We start from the raw sequence: 27,434 nt of genomic DNA on the forward strand, positions 1-27,434 counted from the left end.
GAATGCCCTCTCATATCCCATGTTTCAAAAAGGACCTCGCAGTTCTGGATGGTTGTGCTTCATTTTTATATATTATGGAACAATATAATAAACATTTTTTGTATTGTTTTTTTTTAAAAAAAGTGTATACACAAAATAATAGTATAAGTTTTTTCTTTTTTTTGAAATAATGGGTGTATATTTAAAATACCTTCATTTTTCTCCGGACATAAGTTACCGGAAAAAAAAAATTTAAAAATCAAAAACCTTTGAAATTGATAAAAAAAAGAATACGGGTGGCGGCAGCGCCTGTTCCCTCTCGCAATTTTTAAACTTTTTATATCTTTAAGTATGATAAAAAATTTTTTTGGTTAAAATATAAAAATATTCCTAAACATAAAAAAATAATTTTTTTTTTAATATTTGGCTAGAATGACAGTTTCAGAGAGGGCCCTGAAACAGTCAAAGGGTTAATAGACCACATCTGGACAAACACCATATCCCCTTTAAAATCAGGCATAATCACAGACAACACTACAGACCACTACCCAACCTTTCTCATTACTAATCTGGGCAAACTGCCACAAGACATTACTAAAGTAACCTTCAGACTACATAACGAGACAGCGGTTAACAACTTTATAGCAGCTATTTATTTATTTATTTATTTATTTATTTCCAATTTGTGCACACATACAGAGGTACAAAAAAAATACAGATAAGAGCAGTATGCCAAAGCCACTTATACTATGCATAGCATTACGGGCTGGCTTAAAATTAACTTAAGATTAACTAAGCAATGATTATTATTATTATTATAATCAAAAAGAAGCGCTAAGCCACAAGGACTATACAGCGCTGCTACTAAGCAATGATGAAATCAGTGATAAAACATTAATGTAAACAGATAACTATAAAGCACAAGTGAGTATTACAAAGACAGGTCATATGGTTGCATTCAGTTAGGTAGTGATTCTGTTAGGTAGTGTATTTAAAAAATAATAAAGTTAGATTGGGTTTTAGGTTTAACATTTATGTGATATAATTGTGAGAAACATTTAAGATATACAATTTATAATGTTCAGTTATTCAGTATTTATTTGGTTTTGGGTGAGTAAGTAATTTTTGAGAAGAGACTTGAATTTATAAACAGGTTGTGTTTCTTTTATATTTACAGGTAATGAATTCCAGATTTTAGGGCCTTTTATGTGCATTGAGTTTTTGCATAGTGTGAGATGGACACGAGGAACATCAAAGAGTGATCTGTGCCTTGTGTTATGGTCATGTGTTCTGTTGAGGTTGGCAAGGAGATGTTTGAGGGGAGGGTTAATATCAGAGTTAAGTGTTCTATGTATGTAATAGGTGCAGTAATAAGTATGGATGTTTTGTATGGTGAGTAGGTTTAGTGTATTGAATATTGGTGGAGTGTGCTGCCTGTAGTGAGAATTTGTTATCATTCTAACTGCAGCCTTTTGTTGGGTAATTAGTGGTCTGAGATGGTTAATTGTTGTTGAGCCCCATGCACAAATTCCATAGGTGAGATAGGGGTAAATAAGAGAGTGATATAGGGCCAGGAGGGCTGACTGTGGAACATAGTACCGTATCTTCGATAGTATGCCTACAGTCTTGGAAATTTTCTTAGAAATTTGATGTATATGTGTATGAAATTTGAGTCTATTATCAAGGTGGATTCCTAAGAATTTTCCCTCTGTTAGTTTTGTGATAGGTGATCCATTTATCATTATGTTAAGAGGGACATCTGTAGCTCTGTTACCAAACTGAATGAAGTAGGTTTTGTCAATGTTTAGTGTAAGTTTGTTAGTCCTCATCCAGGTAGATATTTTCTGTAATTCGGTATTTACAGTATTGGCTAGCGTGACTGGGCTCGGGTGAGAGAAGACGTATGTAGTGTCATCTGCAAATAGTGTGGGTTTGAGTAATTGCGAAGCATTTGGAAGGTCATTTATGTATAGGAGAAAGAGAAGAGGGCCAAGGACACTTCCCTGTGGGACACCAACTGTAATTGGTTGTGCAGAAGAGTTTGCCCCATTTGCGTACACATATTGGCTTCTGTTGCTGAGGTAAGACTTGAGGTAGTTGAGGGAGTGCCCTCTTATACCATAGTGTGACAATTTTACGTGGAGCAAGTCATGGTCAACTGTATCAAAAGCTTTACGTAAGTCAATGAAGATCCCCAGTGGGACTTCTTTTTTCTCTATTGCAGTGTATATATGTTCTAGCATGTGTATAATAGCATCATTAGTATTTTTATTAGGCCTGAATCCAAATTGGCAGGGGTTGAGTAAGTTTTGGGAGATAAGGTAGGAGTAGATTCGTTTATGAATTAATTTTTCGAAGATTTTTGAGAGAGGGTGTAAGTTGGATATTGGCCTATAGTTATTCAACTCTGTTTGGTCTCCTCCTTTGTGGATCGGGGTGACCCTTGCTATTTTGAGTACTGTAGGGAAGGTGGAGGATTCAATGGATTTGTTAAAGAGTGTTGCAATGATTGGTGATAGCATTTGTGACACTTTTTTGTATATAAGGGGTGGTAAGGTATTTAAATCTCCTGCCTTGTTTTTTAGTGCGTTGATAATAAGGGAGACTTCGTATGGGTTAGTCGGAGCTAGGAACAGTGTGTTCGGGTAGTTGCCGGTGAGGTAGTCATTTGGTGGGGTATCTGAGCTTGGGATTTTATTGGCAAGGTTTTGTCCTATAGTGGAGAAGAAATCATTGAGTCTGTTTGCTGTTTCTGTTGGTGGGAGTTGGGGTTCATCTGTTTTTGCTAATTTTATTTCGCTATTTCGTGATATCTTTTTTGTTCCCAGAATTTCTGATAGGGTTTTCCAGGTCTTTTTTATATCACCTCGTAAGTTGGATAATCTGTTCTCATAATACAATTTTTTTGCCCTTCTTATCAGGCTGGTTAGGATTGACGAGTAACGTTTTGTTTGGTCTCTGGTTATGTGACCCATTCTGTACTGTTTTTCATATTGGTGTTTTGTATTTATGGATTTGAGAATGCTGGGTGTTAGCCAGGGACTGTTCAGTCTCTTTGCTGTCATCTGTTTAGTTTTTTTAGGGCAGTGCTTGTTATAGAGGTATTGGGTTTTTTTTAGAAAATTATTAATACATTCGTCAATATCTGTATAGGTTTCTAGCTCAGTGTGCCAATCAATGTTTGCTATTGCTGTTGTGAAGTTATTAATGGCTGCCTCATTGTGAAGTCTGAAAGTGACTTTAGTAGTGTCTTGGGGTAGTTTACCAAGAGTTGTTATGAGGAAAGTAGGGTAGTGGTCTGTGGTATTATCTGTAATTATGCCTGATTTTAAAGGGGATATGGTGTTGGTCCAGATGTGGTCAAGTAGGGAAACACTAGTCTCTGTAACTCTTCTAGGTTTTGTTACTGTTGGTAGTAACATACAGTTACTCATTGTGTTTGTGAATTCAGTAACGTGTGGGTCCTGGTCTTGCAGGAGATTTATATTGAAGTCACCTGAGAGTAGTAAGTGATCTTTGTTCATGCGTGCATCAGTTATCATACTTCCTAGATTTTGACTAAATTGGCTAATGTTTGACTGTGGAACTCTGTAGATGTTTATCAATGTGAGAGGTTTTTGTAGGTACTTTGATTTGAATTTAGCTATTATATATTCCCCATGTTCATCCCTTGTGCAAGTATTAGTGATACATTCTAGTTGGTCTGAGTAGTATATGGCTGTGCCACCCCCTTGTTGATCTGGCCTACAGTTGTGTATGGCTGTGTAACCAGGAATGGCATAGACATCTGTACTATCAGGCTTTAGCCAGGTTTCAGTTAGTGTAATGATGGACATATTGGCATGTAAGGAATTTAGTAATGCTATGAGGTCATCGTAATGCTTGCTTAAAGATCTGATATTGTAGTTAAATATAGTTATGTTGTTGTTGGCACTGAGAAGTGCCTTTGATTGTTCTGCAGTGTAGTAATTACAGTTACTGTTTGATTCATTTAAGTCATTAAATAAGAGGTTGGTATCAGGATCAATGCTTGTAATCATAAGATTTGTAGTGAATCTATAGTTTGAATTAAGTATAAAACAAACATCGAATAACATCGACTGGCAATATGAGCTTGAAACATATACAGATATGAATGAATGTATAAATAATTTTCTAACAAAAGCCCAATGCCTCTACAACAGACATTGCCCCAGAAAAACTAAACAGATCACAGCAAAGAGACTGAATAATCCCTGGCTAACACCAAGCATCCTCAAATCCATTAACACAAAGCACAAATATGAAAAACAGTATAGAATGGGTCAAATAACTAGAGAACAGTCGAGAAATTACTCGTCAGCACTTACCAGCCTGATAAGAAGGTCAAAAAAATTGTATTATGAAAATAGATTACATAACATCAAAGGTGATATGAAAAAAACCTGGAAAACTCCATCTGAAATTCTTGGAACTAAAAAGTTATCCAAAAACAAAGCAATCAAACTAACAAAATCAGATGAACCCCTACTCACTCCAACCGAAACAGCAAACAGACTTAATGTTTTCTTCTCCACCATAGGAAAAAATCTAGCAAACAAAATACCAAGCACAAACGCCCGTCCATCAGACTACCTCATAGGAACCTACCCAAATACGCTATTCCTAGCTCCAACCAACCCCACTGAAGTTATGCTCATCATAAACACCCTTAAAAACAAGGCAGGAGATATAAACAACTTGCCTGCTTTTATGTACAAAAAAGCTTCTTGAGTATTGTCACCAATTATTGTAAAGCTCTTTAACAAATCCATTGAATCATCTACCTTCCCAACAATCCTCAAAATAGTGAGGGTCACTCCAATCCATAAAGGAGGTGACCAAGCTGACTTGAATAACTATAGACCAATATCTAACTTACCACTGCTCTCTAAAATCTTTGAAAAGTTAATTCGATAACAGATCTATTCCTACCTCGTTTCACACAACATATTAAACCCTTGTCAGTTTGGATTCAGAAATAATAAAAGCACAAATGACGCTATCATACACATGCTAGAACTAATATATACCGCACTTGAAAAGAAAGAAGTCCCGCTGGGCATTTTCATTGATTTGCGTAAAGCTTTCGATACAGTTGACCATGAACTACTGTACTCCAAATTAATGCACTATGGTATCAGAGGCCACTCCCTCAACTACCTAAAGTCATACCTTAGTAACAGAACTCAATATGTGTATGCAAATGGTGCAAACTCCTCCACCCAACCAATCACAGTAGGAGTCCCACAAGGAAGTGTCCTTAGACCACTCCTCTTTCTCATCTACATCAATAATCTACCGAATGCATCACAGCTACTCAAACCCATATTATTTGCAGATGACACTACATATGTATTTTCCCACCCAAACGCAGCCATACTAGCAAACACAGTTAATGCTGAATTACAGAAAATATCTGCCTGGATGATGACTAACAAACTTACCCTGAACACTGATAAAACCTATGTCATTCAGTTTGGAAACAAAGCTGCAAATGATCTAATTAACATTACGCTAAATGGATCATCAGTCACAAGACTCACAGAGGGAAAATTCCTAGGTATCCACCTTGACAGTAGCCTTAAGTTCAGGACATGCATACAACAAATCACCAAGAAAATCTCCAAGACTGTAGGCATACTATCAAAGATAAGGTACTACGTTCCACAATCAGCTCTCCTGGCACTGTACCATTCACTCATATACCCTTATCTTACATATGGAATTTGTGCATGGGGATCAACAACATCCAATCACCTAAAACCCCTAATAACCCAGCAAAAGGCAGCAGTAAGAATGATAACAAATTCTCACTCCTGCCAGTATACTCCACCAATTTTCAAGTCTGAATCTGCTTACCATTAAGAACATCCATACTTATTCATGTGCCTACTACATACACAGAACAATACATGCAAATATAAACCCCCCACTCAAACTTTTCCTCGCCAACCTAAACAGGACACATGACCACAACACAAGACACAGATCTCTTTTTGATATCCCTCGTGTCCATACCACACTGTGTAAAAACTCTATGCACATAAAGGGCCCCAAAATATGGAATTCATTACCAGAAGATATTAAAGTAACCCAGTCTGAAAATCAATTTAAGACTCTTCTCAAAAGCCACTTAATCACCCTAGACTAAATGCTAAATACTCAGTATACATTTACTCACTTATGTACTCCCACATCATAACTGAAACAATCACATTGAACCTTTTATCAATTGTTGACAGGAATATAATTGAATCATTGTTTTTCACAAAAGCATTTTTAGAATGTAAATACGTATATCTTTGTATTATAAAAATTTTGATTCATTTATAATTAATGTTCTACTGTACAACTATGAAATAATTACTTTCCTACTGTACGACTATGATATACTCCTTAGTATTAAGTAGAATGTAAGCCAATAATGTTAAGTTGGCCCATAATGCCAAGGCATAATAGAGGCTCTCTTTGCATTGCAACCCACTATTGTACACACACAATCTCAATGTACTGTTTGCAAAGACATTAAATAAATAAATAAATAAATAAATAAATAAATATAAGCTCACATGGTGTGATGAAAGGGCTAAATGGCATATTTATGTAAAATGCAGGAGAGGTAAAGTTATTCTTACAAATTTATTAGAAGTTATTTTCCTAGAGATCCTGTGCAATTAGAAACCGTGAATAAAAAAATTATTGCTAAAACTGTGCCATGTAAATTTATGCCGAGGACCACAGTACTGTCTTCCATAAATTTATGCCAGGAACCTTACTGTCTCCCACAATTAGTGCTGAGGACCTTATTTCGTCTCCTGTTAATTTGTGCATAATTTTCGTGCCTTCAAGTTTGACATTAATGAACATTTTATGCCTTAGATACAGTGGTCCCTCAATTATCGTCCATAATTCGTTCCTGGAAGTGGGACTATTATCGAAATGGACGATTTACGAATCAATTTTCCCCACAAGAAATAATGTAAATTCAATTAATCTGTTCCTGACACTCAGAAGTATTAAAACAAAAAATTTTTTTTACGTGAAATATAGATGTAGTACATAAACAATACAGTGGCACACGATGAATTAAACATTAACATAATAACACTTACCTTTATTGGTGATTCTTCTTTGTGTATGGAAGACTGGAGAAGGAGACAGATTGGATGATTTACTGTTTGGAAGGGGAATTCCCTTCCATCAACACCTCGGGTATCAATTGCTTTTCTGGGGTTACTTCTCTTCTCTGTTTCTTAATGCCACTAGGACCACCTTGAGAGTCACTGGAGTCCTGTCGCGCAAAAAAAACTGTCCAGAGAGCTCTGTTTCTGGGGTCTCTTTAAAACTTCCCTAAAATGGGCAAAGACACTGTCACTGTACAAGTTGCCGATATGGCTTGCAACATCCTTCTCTGGGTGATGTTTCTCCATAAATCTTTCCATCCTACCCCACATTCCAAAAATCTCCTTAATTTCTGAAGAAGGCACCTTCCTCCATCTCTCTTCCTCCTCCTCTGCAGCAAGATTCTGAGCTGAGATCTGTTGCTCTTCCTGCTGAAGCTCTTGCAGCTCCTCAGTGGTTAGCTCCTTGTTGTGGTCCTCCACCAACTCTTCCACATCCTCCAAACTCACATCCAACCCCATGGAACTCCCCAGTGCCACAATGGATTTAACAACTGACATAGGCTCATCAGGGTCAGCCCCAAACCCTTCAAAATCCCTCTTGTGGACACAATCTGGCCACAATTTTCTCCAAGCAGAGTTCAAAGTCCTGGTAGTCACTCCCTCCCAAGCCTTACCTATAAGGCTTACGCAATGGAGAATACTGAAGTGTTCTTTCCAAAAATCTCGTAGAGTCAAGTGAGTGTCTGAGGTCACATTCAAGCACTTCTCAAACATTGCTTTGGTGTAGAGTTTTTTAAAGTTTGAAATGACCTGCTAGTCCATGGGCTGGAGGAGAGGAATGGTATTCGGGGGCAAGAACTTTACTGTGATTAACCCAAACTCCTTCAGAATTAGGTCATCCAAGTTAAGAGGATGAGCAGGTGCAGTGTCCATTACTAGGAGGCACTTGAGATCCAATTTCTTTTCCAAGAGGTAATTCTTCACACTAGGGCCAAACACTTCATTGAACCACTCGACAAAATTGTCCCTTGTGACCCATGCCTTACTATTAGATCTCCAAAACACACACAATTTACTCTTCATGACATTGTTTTTCTTGAAAACTCTGGGATTTTCAGAATGGTACACTAGTAACGGCTTCACTTTGAAATCCCCACTAGCCCTAGCACAGAACATTAGCGGTAGCCTGTCTTTCACAGGCTTGTGTCCTGGCAGCGCCTTTTCTTCCTGAGTAATGTAGGTCCTCTTTGGCATTTTCTTCCAAAAGAGGCCTGTTTCATCACAAATGAACACTTGTTCAGGTTTCAGTCCTTCACTGTTTATGTACTCCTTGAATTCATGCACATATTTTTCAGTCGCCTTGTGGTCCGAACTGGCAGCCTCACCATGCCTTACCACACTGTGTATGCCAGTACGCTTCTTAAATCTCTCAAACCTGCCTTTGCTGGCCTTAAATTCACTCACATCACCACTAGTTGCAGGCAATTTCTTTACCAAATCGTCATGCAACTGCCTAGCCTTTTCACAAATAAGCGACGTCATAAGACTATCTCCTGCTAATTGTTTCTCATTTATCCACACCAATAATAACTTCTCAACATCTTCGAGTACTGGTGATCTCATTTTTGTCAGCATATTTACCCCCTTTGCAACAATAGCATCCTTGATTTCCTTTTTCTTGGCTATGATGGAAGATATGGTTGTACGGGATTCGTTATACATCCTGGCCAGTTCGCCCACATGTACGCCACTATCATATTGTTCAATGATGTTTTTCTTAAATTCAATCGTATTTCTCACCTTCTTTACCAAAGGCTTGGTACTAGGAGCTTTCTTTGGAGCCATGGTGGCTTATTTAGCACTTAAATAACTTGCAAGCACTAAAATAAATGGAATATTATAAAATATTTCGCTGGAGCACGTGAGGGGACCGTCGCTCACTGGTAAACAATGGCACACTGGCTGGGAAGGGAAGGCCCAGGCGGCTCAGAGTGTGAGTACGCGTCCGGGACGAAGGACTATTAGCGAGTTACCGGACCATTTGTGAGCCAATATTTAGACGAAAAAACAGGACTATTTCCGAAATGGACGACTTTCAGGCCGGATGATTATTGAGGGACCACTGTATATACATAGCACACATTTATTTTCTACAATCGTCATGAGAGAAGACACATATAATGGGCACACAAAAAGTACATTAGAGAGTATGTGCATTTTTTACTAAGGAAACTCAACGAAGTCAAACAGTATGATTTAGCTGTATGTTTAACCCTTTGACTGTTTCGGTCGCATATATACGTCTTACGAGGTACCGCTTGACATATATACACTCATAAATTCTAGAGGCTTCAAATCAAGCAGGAGAAAGCTGGTAGGCCCACATGTGAGAGAATGGGTCTGTGTGGTAAGTGTGCACCATATAAAAAAAATCCTGGAGCATGCAGTGCATAATGAGAAAAAAAAAAATCTCTGACTGCTTTTTTAATTAAAATGCCGACTTTGTGGTCTATTTTCGTATAGTATTTATGGTTGTATTCTCGTTTTCTTGGTCTCATTTGATAGAATGGAAAACATATTATAGGAATAGAGGTGATTTTGATTGGTTTTACTATAAAAAGAACCTGGAAATGGAGCTCAAAGTAGGGGAAAAGTTTGATTTTTGCCGATGTTCAAAAGTAAACAAATGATGTCACTGTCCAATAAATGTCCAACTAGCCATTCTAATATGCAGTCATGAATGGGTTGACATTATTTGTACAATTACTATTACAATATTTCAGTAGTCTGCATAACAGTAAATCTTCTATTTTTTATTTGAATAAAAATTTAAAATAGAAAGCAAGAGTAATATCAGAGGGGCCTGGAGACATGACTGATGAACAAAGAAAATGTTATTTTAGAGCCAGGAATGTCTGCGTTGTTCATTCTGAACCTTATTTTGAAATTGTCATATTTTTAAATTTTCGTGAAATTGGCCAAATTGCAAATTTCTGACCATGTTATTGGGTAGTTGAAATCGGTAAATGGGCAGTTTCTTGTACTCATACGATAGAAAAAAATGGAGTTCTAAAGAAATAGCTACGAGTTTGGTCAACTGGAACAATGGAATTAGCCGAAAATAGGGCTCAAAGTGGGCGAAATCGCTGATTTGTAAATATCGCCGAGGTTGCTAACTTCGCAAGAGCATAATTCTCTCAGTTTTCCATCAAATTTCGTTTTTTTTTGGTGCCATTACAATCGGGAAAAGATTCTCTATCATTTCATAAGAAATTTTTTTTTTTTTAAATTTTGCGACACCAGGAGACACCTCAGGATTCGGGGTTGCGACAGTCAAGGGGTTAACCCTTTCAGGGTCCAGAGGACAAATTTCAAAGTGCACACCAGGGTCCAAGAATTTTCAAAAAAAAATTTTGTTATTTTTTCTTATGAAATGGTAGAGAATCTTTTTCTGAAGGTAATAAAACAAAAAGTATGAAATTTGATGGAAAATTGACGAAATTACGCTCTCGCAAATTTTGATGTGTCAGCGTTATTTACGAATCGGCGATTTTGCCGACTTTGACTCCCATTTTAGGCCAATTACATTATTCCAGTCGACCAAATTCTTAGCTATTTCACTAGTATTACTTCTATTCTATTGATTGAGCACAAGAAATTGCCAAGTCAACTGTTTCAACTACAATATAAAGTGATCGGAAATTGGTAATTTGGCCAATTTAACACCAAGTTCAAAATATTCTAATTTCAAAATAGGGTCCAGAATAAACAATGTGGGTATTCCTGGCACTAAACTAACATTTCTTCTGTTCATTAGTTGTGTTTTGAGGCTTTACAAATGAATTCCATTTTGATTTTTTATTCACATAATGAATTTTTATTCAAACCAAAAAAGAGAAGATTTACTGTTATGCAATATTGTAATAATTGTATAAATATCATCACCACATTTGTGAATGTATATTAGACCCACCAGCTGGTGTGTATTAGACACGTGTGGTCGTTTGTTTACTCTTGAACATCGGCAAAAATTTAACATTTCCGCTTCTTTGAGCTCAGTTTCAAGCCATTTTCATTGCTAAAACCAATCAAAATCATCTCTATTTCTGCAATATGTCTTCCATTCTATCAAATGAGACCAAGAAATCGCAAATACAACCATAAAAAACATACGAAAAAACACTACAAATTCGCTGTTTTAATCGAAAATCACAGTCTGTTTTTTTCTCTCATTATACACTGTGTGCTGCGGGATTTGTTTTATGTGGTGCACACATACCACATAGATGTATTCTCTCATATCTAGGCCCAAATTTACCACTCACAGCTTATCAGACTGAGCCGAGCTCATGGCGTAGATCTATGGTTTGGACCCTGAACGTAAAGCCGTAGATCTACGGCACGGACCCTGAAAGGGTTAAAGGAGTATCAGTTGTAATAAGATTTCTTTGTACACAATGTCTTGCGGGCACACACAGTGACAGACCCATAAAAAGTACATTACAAAATACATTATGTATATCTTTATCTAAGATAACTCATGAAAATTACAATGTGATTTACTTCCATGTTTCCAGGGGTGTCACAACCTCAATCAATTGTAATATAAGACTTTCTTGTCAATATTGTTAGAAGACTTTTTTTTTTTTTGTAAACAGTGTTAAAAGACACAATTCATATTGTACTAAAACTCCTTGAACATCTAATATCATTAGACAATGTTGTACATAGTGTCAGACACTGAAAACAGAAAAAAAGTTTTTGCAAACCTATCATAATTTGGCATAAATAATTTTTATTTTTTTTTTATTATCACACTGGCCGATTCCCACCAAGGCAGGGTGGCCCGAAAAAGAAAAACTTTCACCATCATTCACTCCATCACTGTCTTGCCAGAAAGGTGCTTTACACTACAGTTTTTAAACTGCATAAATAAATTTCCCAGTAAAAGTAGGTCTTATGCAGGGATGTGTGATGTTGTTCAATATATTTACAAATGGGGTTGTAAAAGAAGTGAATGCTCAGGTGTTGGCAAGACGTGTGGGGTTATAAGATAAAGAATCTAACACAAAATGGGAGTTGTCACAGTTGCTCTTTGCTTGTGACACTGTGCTTTTGGGAGATTCTGAAGAGAAGTTGCAGAGGTTGGTGGATGAGTTTGGTAGAGTGTGTGAAAGAAGTAAATTAAAAGTGAATACAGGAAAGAGTAAGGTGATGAGGAAAACAGAATATTTAGATAACGAAAGATTGAATATCAGATTGGAGGGAAAGAGTATGGAGGAGGTGAATTTATTCAAATATCTGGGTGTGGACGTGTCAGCAGATGGGTCTATGAAAGATGAGGTGTATCATAGAACTGACGAAGGGAAAAAGGTGAGTGGTGCACTGAGGAGTCTGTAAGCAATGAGAGGGATGTATGAGAGTATAGTAATACCAATGCTCTTATATGGATGTGAGGCATGGGTGGTGAATGTTGGAACAAGGAGAATGCTGGAGGCAGTGGAGATGTCATGTCTGAGGGCAATGTGTGGTGTGAATAAAATGCAAAGAATCCATAGTTTGGAAATTTAGAGGAGGTGTGGGATTACCAAAACTATTACCCAGAGGGCTGAGGAGGGGTTGTTGAGGTGGTTTGGATATGTAGAGAGGATGGAACAAAATAGAATGACTTCAAGAGTGTATAAATCAGTAGTGGAGGGAAGACGTGGTAGGGGTCAGCCTAGAAAGGTTGGAGCGAGGGGGTAAAGGCGGTCTTGTGTGCGAGGGGCTTGGACTTCCAGCAAGCGTGCATGAGTGTGTTAGATAAGAGCGAATGGACACAAATGGTTTTTAGGACTTGACGTGCTGTTGTAGTGTGAGCAAGGTAACATTTATGAAGGGAATCAGGGAAACCAGCAGGCTAGACTTGAGTCCTGGAGATGGGAAGTACAGTGTCTGCACTCTGAACGAGAGGTGTTAATGTTGCAGTTTTATAACTGTAGTGTAAGTATGCCTCTGGCAAGATAGTGATGGAATGAATGATGATGAAAGTTTTTCTTTTTTGGGCCACCCTGCATTGGTGGGAAATGGCCGATGTGTTAAATAAAATAAATAAATAAATAAATGGGAAAACAAATATTGCTCTGGGCATTTTCCTGAAGTTGCCAACATGTAATCATCTTCCACAAATTCATAAGTTTTCATCATATTTTGTGTTTTTTTTATTGTATTTGGAAATATGAACTTTTTAAAATGTTAAGACTATTTGTTTTTATTTTTTTTCCCAAAATATGCTGTCCTCCACCACACACACAGCACTTGCTCTTCTTGGTCTTAAGGATTAATTCTACATAATATATTTTGTTTTGGATTTGGGTTCAGTTTAGGTTTGAGAGAACATATCTCTCTAATAAATCTCTACACTGCTTAACCCTTTAACTGTCCAAATGTAGAGCTACATTTTTACTGATAGCACTCTGAATAAAGAGGGCAATTTTCTGTGTGCAGTAAGACTAAAAAAAATTTTTAGGGTCAGTATTTACCGAGATATAAGGCTACGAAGTTGGCGCTGGATGCTCACCTGATGGCAACATGGAGTCGTGCTGCTTGCAGAAATGTTGCTGATGTATCTTTTTTTCTCTTTTTTAATTTATATAATTTTTATGTTCTGATAATTACAATTTATAGTTTTTCTTGTGATTTTATAGCCAATCTTTGTTCTGACACTAATATTAGGTACTGAAATAGTAACCAAATAGTCACAAGCACACTGAGAGGTGAACATTTTCACCTCCCATGGTCACATACTATTGTCTAGAAATATATACAAAGTATTTATAGGTCCCAGCAATGTTTTAGACATGCTGGAGTATATATGAAACTCCTTGAAGCATGGTATAAGACGAGTATCATTCCACTGTTGACGGTGCAGCACTAATACTGATGATCATGCACTACTCCACTTAACTTTGGCTTTATTTGTTCTCACTGTTACACAAACATGTCTGTCTGTCTAACCCTGTCTGTTTATCTCTTTTTTCTGCTTATCTGTCTGCCTGTGTTTCTGTCTTGCTGTCTCTGTCTCAGAGATAGTCGTTCATGAACCAACAGGTATTATGCATGATGCAGAGTCATCATGTCTGATTTCTGAATAGGCAAAAATGCATATTACTTGCCAGTCATGCTTATTATGTCTTATATCTACAAGCACAGTATAGCACTTTGTCTGGATTTTTTGGGTTATCCTAGGTAATTTACACTATGTATGATAACTATACTTATGTGTACCTGAGAGACAGATAGATACAGCCAAAGTCAATCAGCTACCTTTATACCCTTGATATACCTTTGAAGAGTCTGGCCATGGGCCAGGCTCATCTGGTGCTTGCCTGGTCAACCAGGCTGTTGCTGCTAGAGGCCCGCTGCCCCACATATCCATCATAGCCTGGTTGATCTGGCACCTGGTGAAGATACTTGTCTAGTTTCTTCTTGAAGGCTTCTACACTTGTTCCAGCCATGTTTCTGATATCTTCTGGTAAGTTGTTGAATACTCTGGGACCCCAAATGTTGATACAGTGTTCCTTTATTGTCCCCACTGCACCCCTGCTCCTCACTGGGTTTATTTTGCACTTCTTCCCGTATCTCTCACTCCAATATGTTGTTATGGTAGTGTGCAGATTTGGGATCAGGCCCTCAAGTACTTTCCAGGTGTATATTATCATGTATCTGGCTAGCCAGCCAATCAGCTGGCCTGCCGAACATGTATTACACGTGTTCCAGAATCGTTTCTCTTTACTTAGGGCACAGGTTGTAGGACATTCTGGCAGATGGCACTAGCAGTGGTATCAAAACTAAAAGGGTGTTGCACAAATGTTCCACATGGGTTATTATCAAGGTTTTTGATATTTCCTGAACCACTTGTGGCCACATCCATCTCAAAGCCACTAAACTTGGGGTCAACATCACTTTCCTCTTAAAAGGGGAGTGTTAATACGACATAGCAGCAGTGAATCCCTGGTGTTGCCACTCTGTTTGCACTAGCTGGAGCTCAATTGAAATGGTGCTCCCACAAAGTACTAAGTGGTCCCATATTTTTTTAATACTGTGCATACCAAGGGTTAAGACCAGGCATCTCAGGCCAATTGTGCCAAATTTGGAAGCAGGAAAAATAAAACTTTGATCTACGTTTGGAGCACTAGCAGTGAAAACATAGATCTACATTTGGACAGTTAACGAGTTAATACTGACACTCAAAAGAAATAATGATTCACACTGAAAAAAAAAGATTGGACATGAGAGACTGATTATTAATACATTCACAGAGGAAGCACTAAACTTGAAAGGGTTATAGAGTCTGGAAGAATGATAGACAATCATGTATGATCCAAGGAAATTGAGGCCAGGTCCAATTTCATGGATCAAGAGCCCCTCACTGGCATCAGGAAAAAACTTTCGAGCCAGAAAAAAACATAGGAAAATTAAATCTTTTTGCTGGCTGCTCTTCAGTGAAAACATATGGTAGTCAAAAGTCACAAGTACAGAAGCCCACAAATTTGTAGGGATGATTGTAAGTGGTAATATTACTAACTTGTTAGAAAAATTATTACTGTAGGAAATGGCATCCTAATAACAGAGAACAGGTTTTCTTACCTCCAAACTCAGGTGGAATAAAATGAAGAGGATAACCAGTAGTTTTATGTAGTACAGGTTCTGACTCATTTAATGTCAGAACAGCTATACTCTGTGCTTTTGCCAAACTCACAAATAATTGATTGAGGTGGTGTAAGGCTGGGTTGTCTGTTGAAGTATAAAAAAAAATCATTTTACCAAACCAAAGTTAATTTTATTCATGACAGTTTCAACAAAATGATAATATTATATAACTGGGAGTATCATTACCATCTAAAAATTTACAACAGACATTATGACATAGCAAAGGGGATAAATGGCATGCATAATGGATAATGCAGGAGAAGGTGCAATCAGGTACACAGGAATAAAATTAGGGAAATAATAGGCCCACTTACCTATAACTCAGGTCAACTTACTAGTAATTACAAAGAAATATATACCACTTATAACACTTATTTCTTCTTGGTAATCATACAACATACAAATGAAGTCTTGGTAATCAATAATTATGCAGGATGGGATGAAAATAAATTATCCAAGCTCACAGTCACTAGTGTCATGGTGTTTAGACAGGTAGACAGATTAAAACAGGCCCTGATAAACTGTTTTCAAAGATTCTAAAAGAATGTAAAGAGAATTTGGTAAACCAGTACATGTGTATCATTATAAATAGGTACAGTACATACTGTGCTGGATATGTGGAAAAATGGTATATGTGATACCTATTTAGAAAGTAGGAGACAGATCCTCAACTGCTAATTACAGATCAATCAGCTTGACCTCAATTATGAGAAAGTTGATGGAATCATTAACTGCAGATGCAAGTTGATCAGAGAATCTCAGCACATTTTACAAGGGGGCATTCTTGCATGACAAATTTACTAACCTTTTTTTTTTCACTAAGGTACAGTAGTAGGTTGGTAGACAGCAGTCATCTAGAGAGGTACTACCACCCTGTTATGAGTGTGAAATGGAAACCTGTTAATGTTTTTACGCTCTGGTAGGGCCGCTGATCTTTTCTTTCAGGCTCATCAGTATGTAAGGTGACAGGCAAATCTTTCAAACTTCTACTTACATTTAGTATACACATACCTCTACTTTTTTATGTGCTTCATAATATTTCTTAATTCTGCAATATTTCCTTTCCAGCCTAGGAAGCCCAGTCTGAGATTGGGCTATGAGGAAAATAATCCAGAACCATTAATAGCCCATCATCTTGATAACAGAAAGAAGTCCACTGTTGCAAAGACAGTCAAATGGGAGACTGTTTAATGCATTTTAAACAGTGAATATGAGACACAGATTGTTCTGGTGTGCACTGGTTGCTCACTTTCTGGTCAAACAGTAGAATTTTTTATTGTCTTTATTTTGTTTCATTTATTGGTGTTCTGGTATATTATAATTAGTTATTATTTTACTGCTAGAGACAACTTAACCTAAACTAAATAACATAAAGCAAGAAATTTACCACAGATGTATGTGAGAAATCCACATAGAATTTGTGAGGAAGAGTCAAACATACACTGTATATGAGGTGATATAGCATGATTGAGAATACAACATTGTGTACATGAAATTCAGTAAGGCTTTAGATAGAGTTCCACACAGGACATTGATAAAGAAGGTAGATGCACATGGTATTAGAAGAGAAATTCTATCCTGGGCATGACTGACTGATAGGCAACAGTGTTTAAGCAGGGAGAAATCAGAATGAGAACCTGTTACAAGTGGTAATCCGTAGGAGTCAGTTGCTCACAGTCTACATATGTATATGTCATTGATGATGGAATAAATAGAGACGTAAGTAAATTTTCAGAAGCCATAAGAATAGGCTGCCAAATAATTTCTAAGAGCATGAGGATACTACAGGATGATTTAGATAGGGTGGGGAGAGGGGTGGGATTAAAGGATAAAAAATCATATACAAAATGGGAGTTGACAAGGTTACTTTTTGCTGATGATACTGTGCTCTTGGGAGATTCTGAAGAGGAGTTGCAAAAGTTAGTGGACGAGCTTGAGAGGGTGTGTAAAAGAAGGTGGTTGAAGGTGAACAGAGATAAGAGTAAGGTGATGAGGGTATCAAACGAGTTAGGTAAGGAAACACTGAATATCAGATTGGAGGGAGAGAGTATGGAAGAAGTGAATGTGTTCAGATATTTGGGAGTGGACATGAAAGACGAGGTAAACCATAGAGTTGATGAAATGACTCAAGAAATCGTAATGACACGATTGCAAACAAACCATACCCCCGGCCGGGATTGAACCCGCGGTCATACCTAGTTGGATGAATCTTATTGTGGCTAGCTGGTCTAGTGGCTAACGCGACGGGCTGGAGTTTTGAGACTCTATGACCGCGGGTTCAATCCCGGCCGGGGGTATGGTTTGTTTGCAATCGTGTCATTACGATTTCTTGAGTCATGTTGATGGCAGTGAAGGGACTTGAGCTAGAGTTCGTCATGGCCACGCTAGCTGGAGATTCGTCTGTAAAAACTTGCATTTGTGGTCACAGTGGTGCCTGTGCTAACCTTCCTATGGTGTAGAAATATACCTAGTTGGATGAATCTTATTGTGGCTAGCTGGTCTAGTGGCTAACACGACGGGCTGGAGTTTTGAGACTCTATGACCGCAGGTTCAATCCCGGCCGGGGGTATGGTTAGTTGATGAAAGTAAAAAGGTGAATGGTGCAATGAGGTATATGTTGAGATAAAGAATGTTATCCATGGAGGTAATGAAGGGAAGGAGAGTATAGTGGTACCAATACTCTTATATGGGTGTGAAGCATGGGTTGTGAATCTTGCAGCAAGGAGGCTGGAGGCAGTGGAGGTGTCACGTCCGAGAGCAATGTGTGGCATATATGCAGAGATTTTGTAGTGTGGAAATTAGAAAGTGTAGAGTTACTAAAGAATTATTTAGAGGGCTGAGGAGGGGTTGTTGAGGTGTTTGGTCATTTAGAGAGGATGGAGGAGAATAGGATGACTTGGAAGGTGTATAAATCTGTACTGGAGGGAAGGTGGGGTAGGGGTTGTTCTAGGAAAGGATGGAGGGAGGGGGGTAAAGGTTTTGTGTGCAAGGGGCTTCTAAACTGTTGTATTCTGAGCACCTCTGCAAAAGCAGTGATAATGTGTGTGGTGAAAGTGTTGAATGATGATGAAAGTATTTTCTTTTTGGGGATTTTCTTTCTTTTTTGGGTCACCCTGCCTCGGTGGGAGACGACCGACTTGTTGAGAGAGAAAAAAAAAAAAAAAAAAAAAAAAAGATGTTATCTTCATTATAGAACAATAAGAAAATATTATAACCTTTATATTATAATAATAAGGTAAAAGGACTCCAATGGAAATAAGTCACTCAGTCTGACTTTTTTGGGTTATCCCAGGTTCTCTACACATATGCTGCTATGTATGATAATTCTATGTAACTGTATTTGTGTGTACCTGAATAAACTTACTTACTTACTGTTATAAGTGTATATTTTACTATATAATTAAAAGTGCATGTTACTTAACCCTTTCAGGGTCCGTGCCGTAGATCTATGGCTTTACATTCTGGGTCCAAACCGTAGATCTACGCCATAAGCTCAGCTCATTCTGATAAGCTGTGAGTGGTAAATTTGGGCTTAGATATGAGAGAATACATCTATGTGGTATGTGTGCACCACATAAAACAAATCCTGCAGCACACAGTGCATAATGAGAGAAAAAAAACTGAGACCGTAATTTTCGATTAAAACAGCGACTTTGCAGTGTTTTTTCGTATGTTTTTTATGGTTGTATTTGTGATTTCTTGGTCTCATTTGGTGATGATATTTATACAATTATTACAATACTAAATAACAGTAAATCTTCTATTTTTTGGTTTGAATAAAAATTCATTATGTGAATAAAAAATCAAAATGGAATTCATTTGTAAAGCCTCAAAACACAACTAATGAACAGAGGAAATGTTAGTTTAGTGCCATGAATATCCACATTGTTTATTCTGGACCCTATTTTGAAATTGGAATATTTTGAACTTTGTGTTAAATTGGCCAAATTACCAGTTTCCGATCACTTTATTTTGTAGTTGAAACAGTTGACTTGGCGATTTCTTGTGCTCAATCGATAGAATTAATACTAGTGAAATAGCTAAGAATTTGGTCGACTGGAATACCGTAATTGGCCTAAAATGGGAGTCAAAGTTGGCAAAATCGCAGATTCATAAATATCGCTGACACATCAAAATTCGCGAGAGCATAATTTCGTCAATTTTCCATCAAATTTCTTACGTTTTGTTTTATTACCTTCAGAAGAAGATTCTCTACCATTTCATAAGAAAAAATAAAAAAAATTTTTTTTTTAAATTCTTGGACCCTGGTGTGCACTTTGAAATTTGGCCTCTGGACCCTGAAAGGGTTAAAAGCAACATCAGGTGCTAGAAAAGGTACTATATCAGGTGCTAAAGTGTTAACTTTTTTTAATTGAATCTTAGTATACCCAGTGCCTCATACATTTTTTAGCTTTAACAATTTCAGGGTTGGTCCTGTACGTGTATGGCTTGATAGCCAGTGTTGGTCCCATATTTATACACCAAAATTCTAGCGCCTTCAAATCTGGTGGAAGAAAGCTGGTAGGCCTACATATGAAAAAATGGGTCTTTGTGGTCAGTGTGTACAATATAAAAAAATCCTGCAGCAAGCAGTGCATAATGAGGAAAAAAAAACTGACTGTTCTTGGTTTAAAACAGCAACTTTGCAGTGTATTTTTGTATGGTATTTATGGTTGTATTCTTGTTTTCTTGGTCTCACTTGATAGAATGAAAAACATATTACAGAAATAGAGATGATTTTGATTAGTTTCATGATGAAAACGACCTTGAAATTGAGCTCAAATTAGCGGAAATGTCCGATTTTTGCTGATGTTCAAGAGTAAACAAATCATGCCAAGCGTCCAATACACATCAACTGGTGAGTCTAATATTCTTTCACAAGTGGGCTGATATTATTTATACCATTTTTACAATAATGCAGTAGTCTGCATAACAGTAAATCTTCTATTTTCTGTGAGAATAAAAATTCAAAATGGAAAGCGAGAATAATATAAGAGAGGCCTGGAGACATGACTAATGAACAGAGAAAATGTTATTTTAGTGCCAGGATTGTCTGTCTTGTTTATTCTGGACCCTATTTTGAAATTGGCATCTTTTGAAATTTGGATGAAATTGGCCAAATTGCCAATTTCTGACTACTTTCTTGAATAATTGAAATCGGTAAATGGGCAGATTCTTGTACTCAATCGAAAGAACAAATGGAGTTCTAGTGAAATAGCTATGATTTTAGTTGATTGGAACAATAGAATTGGTTGAAAATAGGGCTTAAAGTGGGCAAAATCGCCGATGTGTAAATATCGCTAACTTTGGGAGAGCATAATTTCATAAGTTTTCCATCAAATTTTGTACTTTTGGTATCATTACCATTGGAAAAAGATTCTCTATCATTTCATAAGAAATTTTTTTTTTTTTTTTGACCCTGAGAGTGTAATGATCAGGGGTCTCAACCCTCAAAGGGTTAATGATAAATTTAATCCGTATATTCATATTTGTTATTGATTAACAGTAATTGATTCTCATTTACTTAGCAATATAAGATTCTAATAAAAGTGCTAAATCAGGTGCTAAAGTGTTATCTTTTCTTTGTTTTATTTTATTATATTCAGTAGCTCCTTCATTTTTAACTTTAAGATAATTATCTTAGTCCGTATATTCATATTTGTGAGTCGTTAACAGTAAATGTTTTTTTATTTTTTGATAATTGCAACAGCTTATTTCTCTACTTGCCTTCTGTAGATACTTATTTACATCTTCCTTTACTCTTATAAATAAAAATATCGATCCTGATATCAACCTCTTATTAACCCTTTGACTGTCGAAGGGCCAAATCCTGAAGTTGCTTCTGGTGTCGCAAAATATTCGAAAAAAAAAAATTATTTTTTTCTTATGAAATGATAGAGAATCTTTTCCCGATTGTAAAGACACCAAAAAAACGAAATTTGATGGAAAACTGACGGAATTACGCTCTCGCGAAGTTAGCGACTTCGGCGATATTTAAAAATCGGCAATTTCGCCCACTTTGAGCCCTATTTTCGGCTAATTCCGTTATTCCAGTCAACCAAACTCATAACTATTTCTTCAGAACTCTATTTTTTCTATCGATTGAGTACAAGAAACTGCCCATTTACCGATTTCAACTACCCAATAACATGGTCAGAAATTTGCAATTTGGCCAATTTCACGAAAATTAAAAAATACGACAATTTCGAAATAAGGTCCAGAATGAACAATGCAGACATTCCTGGCTCTAAAATAACATTTTCTTTGTTCATCAGTCATGTCTCCAGGTCCCTGTGATATTACTCTTGCTTTTTATTTTGAAATTTTATTCAAACAAAAAATAGAAGATTTACTGTTATGCAGACTACTGCAATACTGTAATAATTGTAAAAATTACATCAACCCATTCATGACTGCGTATTAGAATGGCTATTTGGACATTTATTGGACAATGACATCATTTGTTCACTTTTGAACATCGGCAAAAATCAAACATTTCCTGTACTTTGTGCTCCATTTCCAGGTTCTTTTTATAGTAAAATTAATCAAAATCACCTCCATTTCTATAATATAGTTTCCATTCTATCAAATGAGACCAAGAAAACGAGAATACAACCACAAATACTATACGAAAATAGACCACAAAGTCGGCATTTTAATTAAAAAAAACTGTCGGAGTTTTTTTTTTCTCATTATGCACTGCGTGCTCCAGGATTTTTTTTATGTGGTGCACACTGACCACACAGACCCATTCTCTCACATGTGGGCCTACTAGCTTTCTCCTGCCTGATTTGAAGCCGCTAGAATTTATGAGTATATATACGTCAAACACGGTACCTCGCAAACGTATATATACGGCCGCGACAGTCAAAGGGTTAAACTGCACAAATAATCCTAACAGTAATTGCCATTACTACACTGCTAGTCAGGCTAAAACTCTACTCAGTGCCAGCAAGAACATAACAGTTTTCAACTAGTATAATGTTAGATCATTGAGTAAACATTATGATGACCTCCTTGCACTACTGAAGTCTCTAAATGCTATTATGCTTTCATTATTCTTAATGAAACATGTTAAGTAAAAGAACAAATGCAACTCATGTGACATTTTATTGTGGCAACGTTTCACTCTCCAGGAGCTTTATCAAGTCGGCTTGATAAAGCTCCTGGAGAGTGATATGTCACATTAGTTGCATTTGTGTCCTTTTACTTAACAAACTGTCAGTAATTCTACTAATATTATTACTGAAACCTGGCTCAAACAAGATGTGACATACATATTTACCATACCTGGTTACACAGCCACACATAACTGCAGGCCTGACCAACTAGGAGGAGGCACTGCCATCCCACTACTCTGATGAACCGGAATGTATGAAATTTACTTGCACTGGGGTTACAATACAAATTTTTATTTCTTTCCAAGTTTACATTGAGATTATGTAATTACAGTAATGAGTTGCAGTGCAAAGAGAGTCACTATCATGCCATGGCATTCTGGGCAGACTAAATTTAATGGCTTATAGACTACTTTACCCTTTGACTGTTTTGGTCGTATATATACGTCTTACGAGGTACTGTGTTTGACGTATATATACTCATAAATTCTAGCGGCTTCAAATCAAGCAGGAAAAAGCTGGTAGGCCCACATGTGAGAGAATGGGTCTGTGTGGTAAGTGTGCACCATATAAAAAAAATCCTGGAGCACGCAGTGCATAATGAAAAAAAAAAAACTCGAACCGTTTTTTTTTTAATTAAAATGCTGACTTTGTGGTCTATTTTCATATAGTATTTATAGTTGTACAGTATTCTCGTTTTCTTGGTCTCACTTGATAGAATGGAAAACATATTATAGAAATAGATGTGATTTTGGTTGGTTTTACTATAAAAGAACCTAGAAATGGAGCTCAAAGTAGGAAAAATGTTTGATTTTTGCCTATGTTCAAAAGTAAGCAAATGATGTCATTGTCCAATAAATGTCCAACTAGCCATTCTAATATGCAGTCATGAATGGGTTGACATTATTTGTACAACTATTACAATATTGCAGAAGTCTGCATAACAGTAAATCTTCTATTTTTTGTTGGAATAAAACTTCAAAATAGAAAGCAAGAATAATATCAGAGGGACCAGGAGATGTGACTGATAAACAAAGAAATGTTATTTTAGAGCCAGAAATGTCTGCATTGTTCATTCTGGACCTTATTTTGAAATTGTCATATTTTTTAATTTTTGTGAAATTGGCCAAATTGCAATGTTATTGGGTAGTTGAAATCGGTAAATGGGCAGTTTCTTGTACTCAATCGATAGAAAAAATGGAGTTCTAAAGAATTACCTATGAGTTTGGTCGACTAGAACAATGGAATTAGCCGAAAATAGGGCTCAAATTGGGCGAAATCGCCGAGGTCGCTAACTTCACGAGAGCGTAATTCTGTCAGTTTTCCATCAAATTTCGTTGTTTTGGTGTCATTACAACCAGGAAAATATTCTCTATCATTTCATATGAAAAAATAATTTTGTTTTTTTTTGAAATTTTGCGACACCAGGAGACACCTCAGGATTGGGGGTTGCGACAGTCAAGGGGTTAATACTAGAGAAATTGATCATAGTTTAAGTTGTACATTTGTTTTTATTTATAGCAGACAGTAAGTTTACTCAAATTATAATCTGGGGATGTTACATTGGGACAAGTTGAAAGTATTTTGTAGGTTGTGTATATCAATAGTAAATATTTAAATTATATTATGGGAATATAATATTGAGGATTGTTGAAAGTAGTTTACAGTATGAGAATGCTACAATTTGGTGTAAGGCAGTACAGTTCTGGGCAGGTATTTATACTACAATGTAATAACAATGTAGTATTAAGTAATGTATGAACTTTGGGTAACTAAATTTTGAAGTGTTAATATTTAGGTAATTGGGAGATCTTTTGGCAAATTTAAGTATTGAGTATTTAGTTTAGGGTGAGTAGGTTGTTTTTGCAATGGTGAATATATAATAGCTAAATTTGCATCAAAAAACCTAAAAAAAAACTAACAGTTGGAGCAGTCTACAGATTATCACACACAAATGCTTATACTTTTAGTGGTAACTTTAGAAACATGATAACTGACTCAGAGTTGAATAAACACCATCTGATACTTACAGATTTCAACATAAACCTCATCCAAGCAACTGATCCTCCAGTAGCTGATTTCACAAACACTATGAACGATTGCTTGCTACTACCGTCTATAACTAAGCCAATAAGAATCTCTGAGACAAGTGCCTCATTACTTGACCAAATCCGGACCAACACTATATCTCCACTACAAGCAGGTATAATCACAGGCAACACTACAGACCCCTATCCTACCTTTCTCATAACCAACAATGTAAATTACTTCAAGACTCTAGAAAGATCTAATTCTCCTGCATGATGAGTTATCAGTAAAAAATTTAATATTAGCACTAGGTGACACTGATTGGCAGAGAGAGCTAGCTGACAGCAATATTAACAAAGATGTTGAAACTTTTTTACATAAAACCCAAAACCTCCATAACATGCATTGTCTGATCAAAATGAAGCAGGTCACAGCAGAGAGACTAAACAGCCCATAGCTAACAAATAGTATCCTCCAATCCATTGATTTGAGGATACTATTTGATTTGAAAAACTGTTCAGATCAGGCCTGATTACTAAAGAACTGGTAAAACAATACACGTCAATACTCACAAAACTAATACGAAAATCAAAGCAAATGTATTATGGAAATAGATTTATTGAAATAAAAGGTGATATGAAAATGACCTGGCAAACCCTCTCCAAAATTTTGGGCTCTAAAAAACTGTCTAGAAACAGAAAGATAAACTTAGCTAAACCAGATGAACCTCACATACAGGCTATAGATATGGTCAACAAACTTAATGTCTTCTTCTCTACTGTAGGATCAAAGCTAGCAAGCAAAATTCCTAGCTCAAATACTCAGCTGAAAGAATACCTCACTGGCACCTACCCAAATACTCTATATCTAGCTCCAGCTAATTCTACTGAAGTCTCACTTCACACCCATATAAGAGTGTTGGTACCACTATACGTTCATACATTCCCTTCTTTGTCGCCATAGATAATGTTTTTTGTCTCCACATATACCTCAATGCACCACTCACCTTTTTTTCTTCATCAATTCTATGGTTAACCTCATCCTTCATACATCCATCCATTGACACATCAACTCCCAAATATCTGAAAACATTCACTTCTTCCATACTCCTCCTCCCCAATTTGATATCCAATTTTTCTTTATCTAAATCATTTGATACCCTCATCACCTTACTCTTTTCTATGTTCACTTTCAACTTTCTACCTTTACACACACTCCCAAACTCGTCCACTAACCTTTGCAACTATTCTTTAGAACCTCCCATAAGCACAGCATCATCAGCAAAAAGTAACTGTGTCAATTCCCATTTTGTATTTGATTCCCCATAATTTAATCCCACCCCTCTCCCCAATACCCTAGCATTTACTTCTTTTACAACCCCATCTATAAATATATTAAACAACCATGGTGACATTACACATCCATGTCTAAGACCTACTTTTACTGGGAAGTAGTCTCCCTCTCTTCTACACACCCTAACCTGAGCCTCACTATCCTCATAAAAACTTTACAGCATTTAGTAACTTACCACCTATTTCATATACTTGCAACATCTGCCACATTGCTCCCCTATCCACTTTATCATATGTCTTTTGTAAATCCATAAATGCAATGAAAACTTCCCTACCTTTATCTAAATACTGTTCACATATATGCTTCAATGTAAACACTTGATCTACACATCCCCTACCCACTCTAAAACTTCCTTGCTCATCAAAAATCCTACATTCTGTCTTGCCTCTAATTCTTTCAATAATAACCCTACCATAAACTTTTCCTGGTATACTCAGTAAACTTATTCCTCTATAATTTTTAGAATCTCTTTTGTCCCCTTTCTCTTTATATAAAGGAATTTATACATGCTCTCTGTCAATCCCTAGGTACCTTCCCCAGGCCCGGTGGCCTGGTGGCTAAAGCTCCCGCTTCACACAAGGAGGGCCCGGGTTCGATTCCCGGCGGGTGGAAACATTCGACATGTTTCCTTACACCTGTTGTCCTGTTCACCTAGCAGCAAATAGGTACCTGGGTGTTAGTCGACTGGTGTGGGTCGCATCCTGGGGGACAAGATTAAGGACCCCAATGGAAATAAGTTAGACAGTCCTCGATGACGCACTGACTTTCTTGGGTTATCCTGGGTGGCTAACCCTCCGGGGTTAAAAATCCGAACGAAATCTTATCTTATCTTATCTTAAAAATACCAATCACTCCAACACTATATCCCCCCTGCTTTTAACATTTCTGTCATGATCCTATCAGCTCCAGCTGCTTTACCCCCTTTCATTCTACGTAATGCCTCACGCACCTCCCCCATACTCACATCCTGCTCTTCTTCGCTCCTAAAAGATGGTACACCTCCCTGGCCAGTACATGAAATTACCACCTCCCTTTCTTCTTCAACATTTAAAAGATCCTCAAAATATTCCCGCCATCTACCCAATACCTCCTTCTCGCCATCTACTAACTCCTCTACTCT

The 27,434-nt window shown here is 37.0% G+C and overlaps 1 protein-coding gene across 5 annotated transcripts in view; it reads right to left on the bottom strand.

Moving 5' to 3' along the window:
- Nucleotides 1-15,603: 15,603 nt before the first annotated feature.
- LOC128691870 (protein SERAC1) overlaps nucleotides 15,604-27,434 on the bottom strand; it is a 90,606-nt gene continuing 78,775 nt past the window's right edge. For 2 of the 5 annotated variants that reach the window (XM_053780825.2, XM_053780835.2), the window contains one exon: nucleotides 15,689-15,899. In XM_053780825.2, the coding sequence (XP_053636800.2) occupies nucleotides 15,706-15,899 (194 nt within the window). In that variant the 3' untranslated portion in view covers nucleotides 15,689-15,705. Of the gene's footprint in view, nucleotides 15,900-27,434 lie in introns of all 5 variants that reach the window. The other 3 variants (XM_070080214.1, XM_053780854.2, XM_053780845.2) reach the window with 3 other exon arrangements.

This window comes from Cherax quadricarinatus, chromosome 6 (genome assembly GCF_038502225.1).
Source record: "Cherax quadricarinatus isolate ZL_2023a chromosome 6, ASM3850222v1, whole genome shotgun sequence".
Taxonomy (NCBI): Eukaryota; Metazoa; Arthropoda; class Malacostraca; order Decapoda; family Parastacidae; genus Cherax; species Cherax quadricarinatus.